We start from the raw sequence: 16,691 nt of genomic DNA, 5'->3' as shown, positions 1-16,691 counted from the left end.
CCCTTTCTCTACTCATCTCTCACTTTCCAACCACTCAGTCCTACTCCGGCCACTTCGTTTTGTTTTACTGTGCTGAACCTTCTGCTCCCACATCCACAATATACCGGGCAAAGCCCCTGTGGCTCTGCTCTCTCTTACCTGCCAGCATTTTTTACGAAGCCTAGGTCGGCAAGTGCCACATCACAGAGCTCACAACGGAAGCATTCTGGGTGCCAATTATTATTCATTGCCTTGATCACACGTCCAATAATGAACTCACCTTGGAAAGAAAAACACAACTCTTAGATGCAAACAGAACCAAATTTCAGCAAAAATCTCTCCCGCACATCCACCACCATTCCTTTTCAATGCCACAAGGCTCAGTATATTCTGACTTGCTGAAAATACCACTTCCTCCCAGAAGAGTACCAGAAGCACACCTTCATTCCTAACCACTGCCAGAGTAATTCTCTATTCCTGTCCAGAGAGCCTGATGCTTAGGATGACCCCAGGGTTAAAATTTTCATCCCCAGTGATCCTTTGCCCCATGACTTCTACTCAGGGAAGAGAAGAGACTAAATAGTTTTGCACATGGAGATCTTACCACATTGCCCACAGCAGGGTGCAAACAGCATCTGGAAATCATGCTCACAATACTTTCGACCCTCAAACTGTTAACGAAACAAAGGAGAGAAAATCCTTAGTGAATCACAAACTGTTCACTGTAAAAATACAGACTCTATTATTAGAGTTTGCAGTGGCAAACTTGTAAAGGTTGAGCAAGTGTTTCCATTTCCAACCCATTCTTCAGTTGCTTGTCATTGCCTTGAAAAAAAATCTTTCACTTTCCATACTTTTTCTCAACCCTATGGAGAATTTTCTTGGACAATGTAGCCAAATTAATGTGGGCAAAGATGCAGGGGAAAACCAAAACCCACACAAAACTCCACTGTTCCTGTAATTAGCTTTTCTTGTCATTTTCTTCTGGGTTTTCATACCTCAAAAGAGCTCAAATTTTACATGATTGTTTTCCACACAGAAAATGAAAAAGAGCTTAGCATTTTAAAAATTAGATAGTTTACAAATTACATTTGTACATGTGCTGTATAAAATTTTACAGACAAGTTCACTAATTTTGGTTATCCAACTTGAGAAGCTTTGTGCCAAATTTTCCGAAGACCCAAGGACCCACTCATGCCCTTTTCCCATATGCAATGCTGAGCACTTTTTTTTTCTTTTCTCCCCTTCTCCCACCCCCCACTTTTCTTTAAAGAAAGAAAGAAAGAAACCGTGAAATTAAATACAGAAAATTAAGTTAGTGCAGTATTAGGGGTGAGAAACTGAACACACAAAAATCAGGAATTCAGAAGTGAAGATTCTGACAGAAACATTAAGCCCCAGCTTTTATTCTACCATTTAGGTATTTAAGTACCTGTCCTAATTTGTGCTTGCAAGTTAGGTACTTATCCAGCTCTATGCTAGTATTTATGCCTACAACTTTATATGAACAAAACACAGGGACAATTTTAATATGTGTGAAACTGAGATCCATCTGAAAACTGGGCCCTAAAAGGATGCTTTCAGTCAAATGTGGCCAAAAATTTAGACTTTAAAAAACGTGCTTTTTAAATAAACAGGATGTGCATGCAATGTGGTCAAGTTAACATGGATATAGGAATCTTGTGTTATGAATTTCCCAACTTCTGCATGTATGGTTTTTAATTTAGTTTTATTTTCGAAATATGTATTTTTCTGTTCCACTGCATCCTAATTTTGCTTAATTTATGTTTAACCGGGATGAGGGGAAAATGACTTTCTAACACAACTCTGGATTTGTCAGTCAAGTCGATGATAAAGCTTAGGATCAAAAGAAATGAAAAACAACAAGATTAGAGAACTGAAATTCGCATCCCCACAAAGTCTCCCCATTACTGGTCAACTGGCCAGGCAGATATCCCAAGGAAGAAGACAGCAGTACATTTAAATTTAAGGCTAGTTTTGAGTATGATCATTTCAAGGTTAAGAGACACAGAAGCCTACGGGGAGGGAAAAGGCTGAGGGGGCTGCTGACAGCACAGGGCCAATCTGAGCTAATATGGAGACGGTGAAGCAATCTGACTGAGCCCCTCACTGGAAAGATAAGATTCTGCGGACAATCTCCCGCATCATCTGCCCCACCAACTTGGAGGAAAGAGCCAGGGGAAGAAGGTGGAAGAGGAATGAGTAATAAGTGTTTGTGCAGAACTGAAGGAATAATTGACAGTGATTTCCTGACAACATGAGGATGTGCAAACCTGAAATGTATCTTAGCCGTCACATGGCAATGGTAAAGATCACAGCGTCACTTTTCTCTCAACCTGAACAAGCAGCTATATTAAAATAAGGAAAATGGTAATATCCTACAGCTACAATGCTTCTTCCTATCCCAGACCCTCCTGCCTGGCTTCCTGCTATAGTTTTAAAGAAAAAGTTCCTGTATGCTCACATCAGCCAAGGTCACGAAATAGAAGAAGATTGAAGGGGAACGTTGAAAAAGAGAAGATTGAACAAATTGGGTTTGTTTAGTCTGGAGAAGAGAAGACTCAGGGGGGACATAACAGTTTTCAAGTACATAAAAGTTTGTTGCAAGGAGGAGGGAGAAAAACTGTTCTTCTTAACCTCTGAGGATAGGACAAGAAGCAATGGGCTTCAATTGCAGCAAGGGCAGTTTAGGTTGGACATTAGGAAAAACTTCCTGTCAGAGTGGTTAAGCACTGGAATAAATTGCCTAGGGAGGTTGTGGAATCTCCATCATTGGGGATTTTTAAGAGCTGTTTGGACAAACACCTGTCAGGGATGGTCTAGATAATACTTAGTCCTGCCTTGAGTGCAGGGGACTGGACTAGATGACCTCTCAAGGTCCCTTCCAGTTCTATGATCTCGTATCTGCAGGGAATTACAGTTATCTCCACTGATCTCCCAGTCCGCACACAGCATCTCACACTCTCATGTCATGTGGCACTGGACCATGAGCATTTCACCTTGACCTGACAAGGTAGCCCCTCAGTCCCCTCACTCCGGTGACAGAGGCCCCTGCTGCTTCAGATTTAGCAGTAATGTCTGACTCAGCCCTCTGAGAGGGCTAGTTACACTGGGAAGGAAAAGGCAGACAGAAACACTGATAGCAGGCAAAGAATGACACGAAGCTTTATCCTGTCAGATGTTGAGTGCTCTCAGTTTTCACAGAGTTCAGTGAGAGCCACAGATACTCAGCATCTCCCAGGATCAGGTTTTTAAAAGGGGAAGTCAAGAAACTTTCTATAGCTTCACATAGGCAGTAATCTCACCTCATAGAAGAGTCCATCTGGGAACTGTCTGAAACACTGAGCACAGACAAAGCAGTTCTCATGATAGAGCTCCCCATTGCTATTCACAATCCTCTCCGAGGGATCAAAGCGAGCCTGGCAGCGCTCACACACTGCATTTGCGAGGGCATCAGACATATTACTGAGAAGGAAATAAAGGTCAGTGTCAGAACATGGGCAATGTCACAGCTATCAAATGAATATGCATAAATCACACAAGTAACATTAGTGTCACCATCAGGGAGTTTCTTCTTGTTTTTCATCCCTTTTTGCACGAATAAGTATGATGAAAATAATGCAGCATGCAGGGGAATGGAATCAACAAGTTATTCAGAATCAACATCCAATATTTGTTTACATCCGACACAGGCGGAGGTGACAGCCACACAGTAATTTGCAGAACTATATGATGGATTCATTTATTTTACACTTTTGACCACCTTGCCTGCCCTTTGTTCACAAATCCCCCTCTTACCTACTTATTCCAGACATCCTCCATTAAAACACAAAATAAATTAAAACCCCTGCAGAGAAATGTTTTCTCCTTTTCTCCTCGTATGCATAACTGCCCCACCCCCTTTCAACAAACACCACACTTGCCTGAGGCCTAGGATGGGAAAGCATGAGGCCAGGTGTTCTATGTATTAAAATGTCATAGCTTTAAAGTCCTATCTCTCATGTCCCTGCAGGGTTAGGAATGGCAACTTCAAAAAATGGGGAAGATTCCCAGTTTCCAAATGGGATCAGTTTTCTTTTAAAATCTCAAGTATCCACAGAGTATCTGAATTTAGAATGGTAACATTTTTAGGTATAGTAAAGCTATTTTATATTTTTTTTAGATGTTTTTGTTGTTCCCTCTGAGCTCTGCATGATTGGAGTGATGGTAGCATTACAGGTTGATGCATATGAAAACCAAACCCAATTAATATTTTTAAGACACTCAAATATTTATAAAATAGCCTTCCTGTAGCATATGTGGTATATACAGAATACTTGAGGGGGTGGTATAAAAGGTTTAATCAACACTTGCATATGGCCTGCATACATTTCTTCTTCCTTTTCTTTCACTTTGTTTGTAATGCTAGTTCATCTTTTATTTTATGCATAGCATGAAGTAAAGACCACAGTGGTGGCTGTTCTATCTTTCCCTAAAGCAAGGGGTCAATCTCTGTGCTGCAGTAGACAGCTAGATTTCTTTTGTTAACATTATTCTGGGTCATCTTGTTTTCTGCAAATATTTATTGAAAACAAGAAATCAATACATGTACTCGAGTAGTGGCAGCTTCTCTTTCCTCTGACCAGTCAGAGGTGCCAGCAGAAAAACCAGACATGGAAGACAGAAGCCTGATTCTCCAATGCCTTACGTCTTGTATAGTCATTTACAGTCCTGCAAAGTGAATATAAAATGGTTGTAAAATGTATCAAACTAGAATTCCCCACTCTCATTGGTGGAAACACTTTACATCCATTTTGCACAGGTATAAGCCAAAGGAGAACCAGGCCCAATGATTAGATTAGAATCAATAGTACTAATTTACAGACATTAAAATGGATTTTCTTTCCTCCCTGCAGTACAAATTGGCCTTTACACTTAGAATCTCACCAAAATTATGAATAGACAGGAAATCCTGTAACCTTGTGGCCCACAACTCATGGTTTACAGAAACGCCAGACATTTGCCTGAGCTCTGCTGGGGCAGCACAGGAACAGTCAATGTCAGTGTTTGTAGCAAAACCCAGAGGCCATCCTTGGGATCTGATCAATTCTGTTTCCAATCACAGCTTTGCTTCAGCTAAATCACAGGCCAGGAAGGTTCATAATGGCAGGATTTTATACAATAATTCCACCATCGATCACTCAAATCAACCTGGAAAAAATAAAAAAAAACCACTTGGTCCCTGGGTTGAAAAGCTTAATCTTTCTAGACTACATGGGGAGGGGGGGTGGGAGGGAACAGCAAGGAGGAAGATAAACAATAAAAAAGGCAGAGAGTATTCTAAGTGTGAAGCTGTAATTACCGCTCCTCTCATTCATCTTCTGTATTATGGAGAGAGACTAGAGGGGTTGGGGGAAATGACAGCTTCTATGACTAGAGAGATAAGGTGGCTGAGATAATATCAAATCTCAAGAAGAGGTCTGTGTAGCTCAAAAGTTCTCTCTTTTACCAACAGAAGTTGGCCCAATAAAAGATATTACTTTACCTCACCCACCTTGTCTCTCTAATATCCTGGGACCAACACGGCTAACACTCTAAGCTTTATGACTACAGTGACCAGATAGCAAGTATGAAAAATCAGGACAGAGTGTGGGGAGTAATAGATGGCTATATAAGACAAAGCTCCAAATATCGGGACTGTCCCTATAAAATTGGAACATCTGGTCACCCTATTTATGACTGTCAGAGTTCCACGTATGATATGATACTCCCTATGTGCCCAACACTAAGCACAATGAAGCATGTTTCTGTTTTTTCTTGGTTACTAACTTTAAGTTATTAAAAAAATCTGCTACTTACATTTCCGTTTTGAATGTATTCTAGTTGCTCTCTCAGAGAGAGCATGGCTCCCCACCACCTTCCACTGACATTATACTGGGTCCTATTGCCCCAATACTGCAAGAATGGAACTGGCTGGCATTAGACAACTGTGTTCTGAGCCCTCAGCTTGCAATATGCACAGTTGTATTCCTGCGATGAGTAAAATGCAGATGATTTGGTCAGGTCTAGAGGGATAATTCCTACTAAGAACTATTTGTCACGAGAGGTTTTAGGAAAAAAAAGTCACATGGGAGCGTCAGCAAAAAAAAAAAAAAAAAGATCATGGAAATTTAGGGTTTAATCTTTGAACCCCGTCATTCATGAAAGCAGGATTGTAAAGGCCCTTATTCAGGCAAGTAGGTTTGAGGACTGTAGAATTACGAACTGCCTTCAGTAAAAAAGCCTTATAACCCTGTAGGACAGTGTTTCCCAAACTTGGGACGCTGCTTGTTCAGGAAAAGCCCATGGCGGGCCGGGCCGGTTTGTTTACCTGCCGCGTCCGCAGGTTCGGCCGACTGTGGCTCCCACTGGCCACAGTTCTCTGTGCCCGGCCAATGGGGGCTGCGGGAAGTGGTGCGGGCCAAGGGACTTACCGGCTGCGGCTTCTCGCAGCTCCCATTGGCCTGGAGCGGCGAACCGCGGCCAGTGGGAGCCGCAATCAGCTGAACCTGCAGATGCAGCGGATAAACAAACCAGCCCGGCGCGCCAGGGGCTTTCCCTGAACAAGCAGTGTCCCAAGTTTGGGAAACACTGCTGTAGGAAATTAGAGCTCCCACTGAGAGTCAAATGATCTGTTCTTTTGTGTGGCCACATTATTGTCCCCAACCTCTTTATACAGCCTGAAATGCAAGCTTGAAATGCAGCTCAGGATTTAACTTACAGCTGTCAAAGAAATTCATTCAGCTCACCCACTCACAAAAATGAGAAAATGTCACAAGTTATGGGATTTATTTTTATACACAACAACACCCATGACGCTTACTGCAAAAGAGAAACTGTAGATACCATCAAACCCCGAACCCTATAAGACCATTCCAATGTCCCAACATCTCTGTTATTGCATTAGATTGTGAGGAGCAGCAAAGAGGGTGATTAGACTATATTACCTAGTTTAGCTGTTAAACACTTCTGGGATTTGGAAGAGAAAAAAAAGTTAACTGATAAAAGTACTTAAGTTTAAAGAAACTGGCAACTGCAAACAAGATTTCCTTGAAAATTATAAGCACGAGGACTGTGCAGATGTCATCATACTGGCCCAAGAGGTGCAAATATACAATTGATCTGTTCCTTAAAGATTAAGCACAATAGAACCTAGTAATCTAGGGGGGAAAAAGTAAGTAAATGTCTGTATACAAAATTACATACTACATACACACCAAAATATATACCACACAAATATACCGTATGTCCAGCCCAGTGGCCTATTGGTAGTGCTCCCATGCAGGGAGTCTATGCTTAGTTGTTAGTCCCAAACTCTTACTCATCGGGTGGGAGTACCATAAAACCAGTGTATTCTACGCACGCGCACAAACCCCAGAGGGAAGAAAAGAGAAGAAATATCTTGCAATCTTTCCAATGCAACTCCTCCAGCCATCTAGAACCAATACTAATGGAAGTCTCTCTTCCAGTCCTAGCTGGCTAGGACATTGGCTACGATTAGGTTTGACAGAGTTTGATATTATAATTTCAAAAGATAATGTCAATGTTTATTTTTAAATATTTTTATTGATTTAAATGTTCACCACTGTGCAAAATTATGGGGTTTAAGTCCTTTTTTCAATTTTTATCAATTTAAATTTTCACAGTTATGGGAAATTGTGGGGAGGGGTCAATAGTTATTTAAATTACAGTAGATGCTCAGATTCAAAAAGTTAAAGCTTTGTAACTATTAAAACACAAATTATTAACATCACATGGAAAACTATACACAGTAAATATCCGTGAATCAAATTCTACTAAATTCTCATGTAGCATTTTTACTTTATCTATTGATAAATTTCTATTATTATTGATGGACTTTTTTGTCCATTTGTGTGTACAGTGAAATTTACATTTACTGATATTTACCAATAAAAATCAAATCCTTCCAAGCCTAGATATGATACAGGTCTCAGAACTGGGAGGGAGACAAAGTAGAGAAAATGTAAGGGGTGAAGATGTAAAAATCCTTATAATCCCTGCAGAGAGAGAGAAAAAAGACAATCACTGTGCCAATGAGAGACAAAAACAAAAGTATGTAACCAGGAAAATAAAACTACTACAAAAAGTACAAAGAACTATACATAGTTTTACATAAGGTCAAACAAATATTCCCTACAGATTTCAGAGTAGCAGCCGTGTTAGTCTGTATCCGCAAAAAGAAAAGGAGTACTTGTGGCACCTTAGAGACTAACAAATTTATTTGAGCATAAGCTTTCGTGAGCTACAGCTCACTTCATCGGATGCATTCAGTGGAAAATACAGTGGGGAGATTTATATACACAGAGAACAGGATGTATTCTGTATTTTCCACTGAATGCATCCGATGAAGTGAGCTATAGCTCACGAAAGCTTATGCTCAAATAAATTTGTTAGTCTCTAAGGTGCCACAAGTACTCCTTTTCTTATTCCCTACAGAGATCATCTGAAAATTTATCGGTTTTAAAGAATGCTAAACTATGTTTAAGTTCCACATGTTACAGAAAAACTTTCAGCCGATTCCACATATTACGGACCTCTGTTCCATTTTGGGCAGTCATGCCAGGGAATAAATGAATGAGTAACATGGCAGATGGAAATCCAGAGATCAGTTCCTAGAGCCATCCTGCAGTCCAAGAATAATTTTCCTAATACAGAGAAGAGCTCAGCTGGTCAAGCACATACAGTCTAAAGCCTACTCCTCTTCTCTTCCCTGCCCCACTCCACCCCTCTGGGAGACAATGAATTTGCAGATGCTTGGTGAACTTTCTTAGCCATTGAGGCCCCACCTACACTACATTTACAATGAGGGGTGCCTATGGATAACATGATTGTTCCCTGCCTCAGTTACAACACAGCTGAAATCTGTAGGGAACACAGGCTCCTGTGTACATTATACATCACAGCTGTGCTGCAACCAGGTCAGAGGACAATTGTATCATAAATGGGTTCCCTGATTTGTATCTGTAAGATAGAGAGGGCTTAATAACAATGGATCTTGCATAACCATGGGTTGAGTTCTATACTCTCTTTAGTTCTTCACTCCTGACACTTCTTTCAGTTTTACTTAACACATTTATTCCTTTGATCTCAAAAGAAAAAGAAAAAAAAGGATTTAGTCTCACTTTTAACTTTAAAGCAATCTCATAACAGCCACAAGATGCTAAAGTACAACTCTTTTTCACTGAGTATACCCTCAAATAAGAAAAGCTACAATTATTCCAAGCAATTCAGTAATTTACTCTGTTGTACTCAGATATCAAACACAGATGTCCCCACTGTTTAAATAATAAGCTTGTAACACAAAGACAGGAAAGACTATTAAAACAAAATAAATGGCAAAACATCCTGAACTTCCAGCACCGTGACCGAACGTGGCACGACAATGAGAGAGCAGAGCAGCACCTCAGCAGTGAATTATCCAGTCTTTCACCAGTTTGCGTAGTTTTCTCAGATAAATACACTAATACTCAAACTTTCTTAGAAGCATGTCCTACTGGACACTAGCACTGCTCTAAACTCTAGTAAAACCTTCTGAACATATTTTATGTGAAGTGAAAATTACAGGCAGGAGCTCCAGGTGACATACAAGCTAAATCACTATCAGATTTAGCAATATTTTAGAGAGTCAGCAAATTGGGCTTCTCTCCCTCCAGAAGACGTGTCTGGGACTTCACACTATGAGAAGACGGTTAAAAAAAAAAAAAACAACAGTTGCGAGACTTTTCTGCTGCTCCTTCCTCTTTTCAAACATCTCCACCAAAAAGCTCAGCAATGATGCAGAGTTGGTGACCCTGAATCGAGAAAGGGAGCAAGGTAAATAGCTGGCACTGCAAAGAAAGTACAAAGGACAACCTCAAATGAATGGATTAGTGGGAGACAGTATGCAGAATATGGATGCAAAAACAAGGAGGATAAGGCTAGTGAAAGATCTGTTGCAACATTTCTGATAAGACTACCAGTTTTATTCCCCTACTTTTGAAAACTCCTGCAATGGAATGAGTGTTATTATAGCATCACTCTCATGGTACTAGGGTACATAAGAGACATGGCTCAGCTGCAAATCCAAGAGGGATTTCTGTCACAAAACAGCACATGGCAGAAACTGAGTTTTGAAATAATGACTAGAGGTTTGGGGGGGGCAACAACAGTCCTGATGTATTGTCATGGGCCAAAACATTTTGCTTCACATCAGTCATTTCCCACCACTAGGTGGAGGCATTTGCTTCAGTGGTAAAGAAGGTTAATCTTCACCCTCTCTGCACTTGTCTGAAGAGTTTTAACTTGCTGATGGGCTGAATATTCAACAAGTGTTGAAAAAAGAGTGTGAGAAAGAAATGCTAAGATACCAGAGTGATGGATGCTACAAGAATCTGGAGAGAGAGGCACCACCCATACATTACAGAATTTTACAAAAAAAATTCCCCATAGGTTCTGCTCCACCAGTGGGAGCCGTTGGGTAGACAAGGCTCTGGAAGGTTCCATAGTTACACCACCATGTCAGTTCAAGTTGTAAGGCAATAAAAAGGCAGAAAAATAGGAAGCCATCTTTTCTTCACTAAAATTCCCACTGGCTCATCTGAATCAGTGGTAGAACTGATAGGGAAGATTTTTTTATGGAATTCCTTAGTGTAGACAAGGACACAGAAATTTGTACTGGGATACTCCTAGACTATGACTCACATTAACAGAACAACACAAAGAAAATAAGAGGAAATATCTCACTACTAAAAATCTCCCAACTCCCCTTAACATTTTTCCCCAAATCCTTATTGTCCAAAGTGATTTTTATCTGAAATGAAGCCAACGTGGTAACCAACAAAAGGTACTCTTTCTTTGAAAGGTACACTACCAGCTTGTGCAATTTTTGTAACAAGTAACTGTGACAGGTTCAATCACAGAGACCCTCTTGGGACTGTCACCTGATGTGCTGAGCCTACCTTGGAGCCCGTTTTCTCTGCCAGTTTGGGCCTCCAGAACCCTGCCTTGTTGAGCCAGACATGCCAGTCTGCTGCAACACAGACCCAGGGTCTGAACCATGCGCCGCAAAGCTGCAGACTTAACTGAAAACAGCTTAAGAAGTGCTCCTGTCTCCAGCACCCAGACCCCCAGCTACCAATGGGATCCAAACCCCAAATGGGATCCAAACCCCAAATGAATCCATTTTACTCTGTATAAAGCTTACCATTTTACTCTGTATAAAGCTTAGCAAACTATCCACCCTTTATAACACTTATAGAGAGTTATGCACAGCTGTTTGCTCCCCCAGGTATTAATTACTTACTCTGGGTTAATTAATAAGCAAAAGTGATTTCATTAAATATAAAAAGTAGGATTTAAGTGGTTCCAAGAAATAACAGACAGAACAAAGTAAGTTACCAAGCAAAATAAAACAAAACACGCAAGTCTAAGCCTAATACAGTAAGAAACTGATTACAGAGGAAGTCTCACCCCCAGAGATGTTCCAGTAAGCTTCTTTCACAGCCTGGACTCCTTCCTAGTCTGGGTCCAGCAATCACTCACATCCCTGTAGTTACTGTCCTTTGTTCCAGTTTTTTTCAGGCATCTCTTGGGGATGAAAAGGCCATCTCTTGAGCCAGCTGAAGACAAAATGGACTAGCTTCCAGGGCCTTTTATATTCTCTCTCTTGTTAGCAGCAATCCCTTTGTTCTTCTGTGCAAAATCACAGCAATAAGATGGAGTTTGTAGCCACCTGGGCAAGTCACATGTTCATGAATGATTCAGCTTTTTGCAGGCCCATGCCACTGTTTACATGTTAGTTTGAACGTTCCCAGGAAAGCTCAGATGTGGATTGGCATCTCCCAAAGTCCATTGTCAGTTAAGTTTTTCTTGATTGGGCACTTACTGAAAATAGTCCTTTCTCAAGAAGCTGACCAAATGCTTCATTGAGGCTACTTAGAATCAAACACATTGAGATACAACTACATAGCCAATATTCATAACTTCAAATAGAAAACTGATAAACACATACAGACTGCATAATCATAACCAGCAAACTACAACCTTTCCATAGAAACCCCACTTGACCTCCTCTGTACAAGATCTGGTGCAACCATAGGACCCTGGTTGCAAAAATGATCTATAACAACACAGTAACATTTAAGATTACTGGAATTGAGAGTAGAGAAAAATATTTCTTTGTTCAACATGTATACTAGACACACATTTGACAGCCCTGTATGTGTAGTTTTATTTTCCCCCAGCATAGTTAGTTTCCTCTTTTGCTTGAGCAGGAGTTTCACACAGCAACTGGAGAGAACAAACAAATTTAAACTCTCTTTTTTTGTATTTTTAAAACACTACTAGGTTTCAAGTTGACTGTGCTTCTTTTAGCATACCTGGCTCTCTCCCCTCCCTTCTGGCCTAACACCCAAATGGAACTGCACACATATTCTTATTCCTTCCCCTTAACCAGTGATCCATGCTCAGTCTGTCACTCCATCACCTCTCATCCACACTCAGATGGATAAAAATGAAGCAAGGTGTTCAGTGCAGTTCACAGCCATAACATGACAAATTAACAAGGGAGTCCAGGGTCTCTGGTTATCCCTTTGTCTGGCTGCTACAGTTATTAGTTATGTGAGGGGGCCAAAGCTTCAATAAAGCAAAAATAAAGGTTCAACTCCTCCTTTACACATTTCAGCAAGCTACAGGGAACACACTATCTGCATGGTTATCCCAAAGGAGAACTGCCACCACACACAGCTGTTTAAGACACATTGCAGCTATGGATGTGTCTTGGATTTCACACAGGAGTATCCTAGGCACATATAGCAGGTACTCCGGGTCCTCTTCCACCCCTTTCTCAACACAGCAATATGCTTGGTGAATTTTCTGAAACGGCTTTAATTTACAGTATTCCCCTTAAACCAAGGAAGTGCCTTTTCAGTCTTCTTAAATAAATTTAATTTAACAGATTATATTTCTCATCTTCACAAAGGTATAACTAAAATACCCTCTTTATATTTAAAATTCTTGTTTTTCCTGTTTCCATTTGGTAAATACTAATTCCTCCAACACACATACATTCCCTCTCCCCACTCAAATCTTTTGAAAGGACCTAAAATGGCCATAGCTATGTTAGTTTAGTAGATTCTATAACATATATTTTAAAAAGTCATGCCCAAATATGCCTGTCATTCACCATCAACTGATATCAGCACAGCCTTGGGATTGTCATCATTTGCCTGAAGGAGCACTAAATATTGGGGCTTTTTATATTTTGGGGAAGGAAACCACACAAAGTATCCTTCAAAAAAGAATTGTCAGCAAGCAAACTGTAGACTTAAAAACAAAGCCATTTACAGCCCAGAAAGCAATTTCCCCCACAGATTATAATTAAGGCTGCATGTCTGTCATGGAATCTGTGACTTTCTGTGACCTCCATGACTTCTGCAGTAGCCACAGCAGCAGTTTGGGTGTGTGGGAGGGAGCTCAGGGCTGGGGCAAGGGGTTGGGGTGCGGGACGGCACTTACCTTTGGGGGGCTCCCCAGAAGTGGCCGGCATGTCCCTGCAGCTCCTAGGCAGAGGGGCCAGGGGGCTCAGCGTGCTGTCTGTGCCCACAGGCGTCGCCCCCGCAGCTCCCATTGGCTGCAGTTCTGCGGAGCCGGCACTTGTGGTGGCAGCAGCGCGTGGAGCACCCCTGGCCACCCCTCCCCTAGGAGCTGCAGGGACATGTTGTTTGGAGCTGGGTAGGGAGCCTGCCAGCCCCGTCAACCCTCCCCCCAACCCCCAGCAGCACCTACCCCCCTCCAGCACCCGTGGTGCCCCCAGGCCGCCCCCCCCAGCACCCGTGGTGCCCCCAGACCGCCCCTCCAGTGCACCCATGCCCCCCCACCCCAAGTTTTAGTTACGAGTCTCTAATAAAAGTCATGGACAGGTCACCGGCTGTGAATTTTTCTTCGCTGCCCGTGACCTGTCCATGACTTTTACTAAAAATACTTGTGACTAAAATGTAGCCTTAATTATAATCTAGAACAGTGGTTCTCAAGCTTTCCAGACTACTGTATCACTTTCAGGAGTCTGATTTGTCTTCCATACCCCAAGTTTCACCTAACTTAAAAACTACTATCTTACAAAATCAGATATAAAAATACAAAACTGTCACAGCACACTTGTACTGAAAGATTGCTTACTTTCTTGTTTTTACCATATAATTATAAAATAAATGAACTGGAATATAAATGTTGTATTTACATTTCAGTGTATAGTATATAGAGCAGTATAAACAAACCACTGTATGAAATTTTAGTTTAGTTTGTACTGACTTTGCTAGTGCTTTTTATGTAGCCTGCTGTAAAACTAGATAAATATCTAGATTATTTTATGTACTCCTTGGAAGACCTCAGCGTACCCCTGATTGAGAACCACTGCTCTTGAGTACCCCACTGATAAGAGGAAGTAAAGTCCTAAACCATAAATAGCTTTAGAGATCAAAAAGAGCATTGTGAATTGCACTTGGAAGGCAACTGGAAACTAGTACAGACTATATGTCATAGGTATAATATGACCCCTGTGTGAGCTACCACTCAGTCAGCAAACATTCACATTGAAGACTATTCAGGTAGAATAGTGCACAAGGATAATCACATACAGAAAGCACTGCAGTAATCTAGTCTAGCATTGACAAAATTATAGATACTTATAGTGAATTCTGCATTGTAAAGTATATGGGGCTCAATCTCATTGTCAAACAAAGTCTTTTGAGGGAGGGAGCACTCTTGGCCACTGCTGCTATCTGGGCATCCAAAACAAGTCAATGAAATCAAAGTTCCTCAATTATAAACCTTACTTACAAATGGTAAACATACTTCACCCCCTTCAACCTAATGAGATATCAGCCCCAACACTTGCCATGTATGGTGTTTTTTCCTATCCACCAACATCACTGCAGTTATGTCTGTACGGAGCTTCAGAGACCAAGCTCCTAGGCCTTATCTACACTAAAGGGAAAAGTCGATCTAAGCTACACAATTTGAGTTACATGAATAGCATAACTCAAATTGACATCGCTTAGATCTACTTACTGTGGGCTCCACACTACGCAATGTCGACAGGAGACACTCTCCCGTCAACTCCCCTTACTCTTCTCGATCAGGTGGAGTACAGGAGTCGATTGGCGGTCGATTTAGCGGGTCTTCACTAGACCTGCTAAATCAACCGCCGATGCATCGATTGCCACAGCATTGATCCTTTGGTAAGTGTAGACAAGCCCTTAGTCAAGCTCCATTCTTGACAGACAATGGGAAAGACAAGTGACGAAAGCATCTGGGTCTAGGTGTTATCAGCATGCCAATGGTACTGCAGCCCAAACCATCTCGCTATCTCCAGTAGTGGCCTCACATATACATTTTACAGGCACAATGACGACAAAACCCAGCAATACTTCAAATGAGAAAGTTCTCATGCAGATAAGCAATATCCAAATACCAACCTCTTAACAAAATTGTCAGTTGTATTTTGATTTAATGACATACAAGAATAAAATCTATATTGTTCTCCTATATCTGTATTAGCTTTGTACTGCTGACACTTGTTACAATTTTTGCCTCTTGTGAAAGCTGTATTAATATGGGGAAAGATATAGAGTAAAAATGATACTATTTTAAAGTTTTGGGTTTTTTTAAACCATAAAAGTCAGGGCTTGAAAAATGTATTATTGCACACCTACTTGTTCAAAGACCAAGCCTATTAGCCCCAGTGAAAAATACCTAGGCCTTCATCTAAACCACTCTAGCCATAACCCATGCAATTTACAGGAATAACACTGTGCACACTGTATTTATCTGTAACTTGTTACATTATGAAAATATATTAATTAGCAAAACGACTATCTTCTTACCCTTTCTGGCTTCAATTCACATTCTCTTTTATTTTCTATCATAGACCATGGCGTATTTTTTCTGCATCGTTTCAGTGTCTGTTTCCTTTTCACCTTCTTCCCAACCAACCCCTTACATCCTTTCCCCTCTCCTTTTCTGTACACTGTAATCTCTATCTCCTACATTGTTCCCCCACCATCTCTCTCTTTCAGTACCCTACTTCTCTTTTCTAACTTATCCTATCAGCCTCTCTCTCCCTCTTACTTGCACACTCACCCCATCCACATCCTAATCACAGATACACACACTTACTCACCCCCACCCCTTTGAATATAAAGCTTGAAAAATTTGCCAGATACTTAACAGCCAGAGGGCTAAAAGGGGGCGGGACTAAACCAAGATGAAGGACCCAGCTTTCCAAGATGAGAAGCCAGGCCACTAACGAACAACTGGGAAACAGAAGGTACTAATATTGCTAGCAGGGTGCTGTAACTGGATTCTACTTGCGGCTCCAATTTATTCTTCACCACTTAGTAAGTGTCTGATAAATTTGAAGACTCAAACCACCTCTGGCTGCTGAAGCAGAGCATTCTCTCTCTTGCATACCACTGCCCTCTTCCCCAACCCAATAGCTCCTGTGTCCACCTCTGCTGCTCCTCAGAGCTCTCCCAAGCGGAATCAAAATAAAATTGACCTAATTCTTGTCAGTTTGACTAATACCACAGGGTTCTCATTAACATCTGTGAAAACTGACACAGCTGTCCTCAGTTTTTACTCTGCGGAATAGGAAATCTCTGGGTGGAAGCACAAGT

At 41.2% G+C, this 16,691-nt stretch overlaps 1 protein-coding gene across 7 annotated transcripts in view; it reads right to left on the bottom strand.

The window, feature by feature from the left end:
• LIMS2 (LIM zinc finger domain containing 2) overlaps positions 1 to 16,691 on the bottom strand; it is a 56,408-nt gene that overhangs the window by 27,927 nt on the left and 11,790 nt on the right. For 3 of the 7 annotated variants that reach the window (XM_073360159.2, XM_073360163.2, XM_073360157.2), the window contains exons 2-4: positions 3,306 to 3,465; positions 584 to 650; positions 139 to 259 (exon numbers count right to left, since the gene is read on the bottom strand). The exons of 1 other annotated variant lie outside the window; for it this stretch is intronic. In XM_073360159.2, the coding sequence (XP_073216260.1) occupies positions 139 to 259; positions 584 to 650; positions 3,306 to 3,465 (348 nt within the window). Of the gene's footprint in view, positions 1 to 138; positions 260 to 583; positions 651 to 3,305; positions 3,466 to 4,926; positions 5,191 to 7,926; positions 7,976 to 11,487; positions 11,710 to 16,691 lie in introns of all 7 variants that reach the window. 3 more of the 7 variants (XM_073360160.2, XM_073360162.2, XM_073360161.2) reach the window with 3 other exon arrangements.

This window comes from Lepidochelys kempii, chromosome 9 (genome assembly GCF_965140285.1).
Source record: "Lepidochelys kempii isolate rLepKem1 chromosome 9, rLepKem1.hap1, whole genome shotgun sequence".
Taxonomy (NCBI): domain Eukaryota; kingdom Metazoa; phylum Chordata; order Testudines; family Cheloniidae; genus Lepidochelys; species Lepidochelys kempii.
This window is presented reverse-complemented; position numbering and strand designations above follow the sequence as displayed.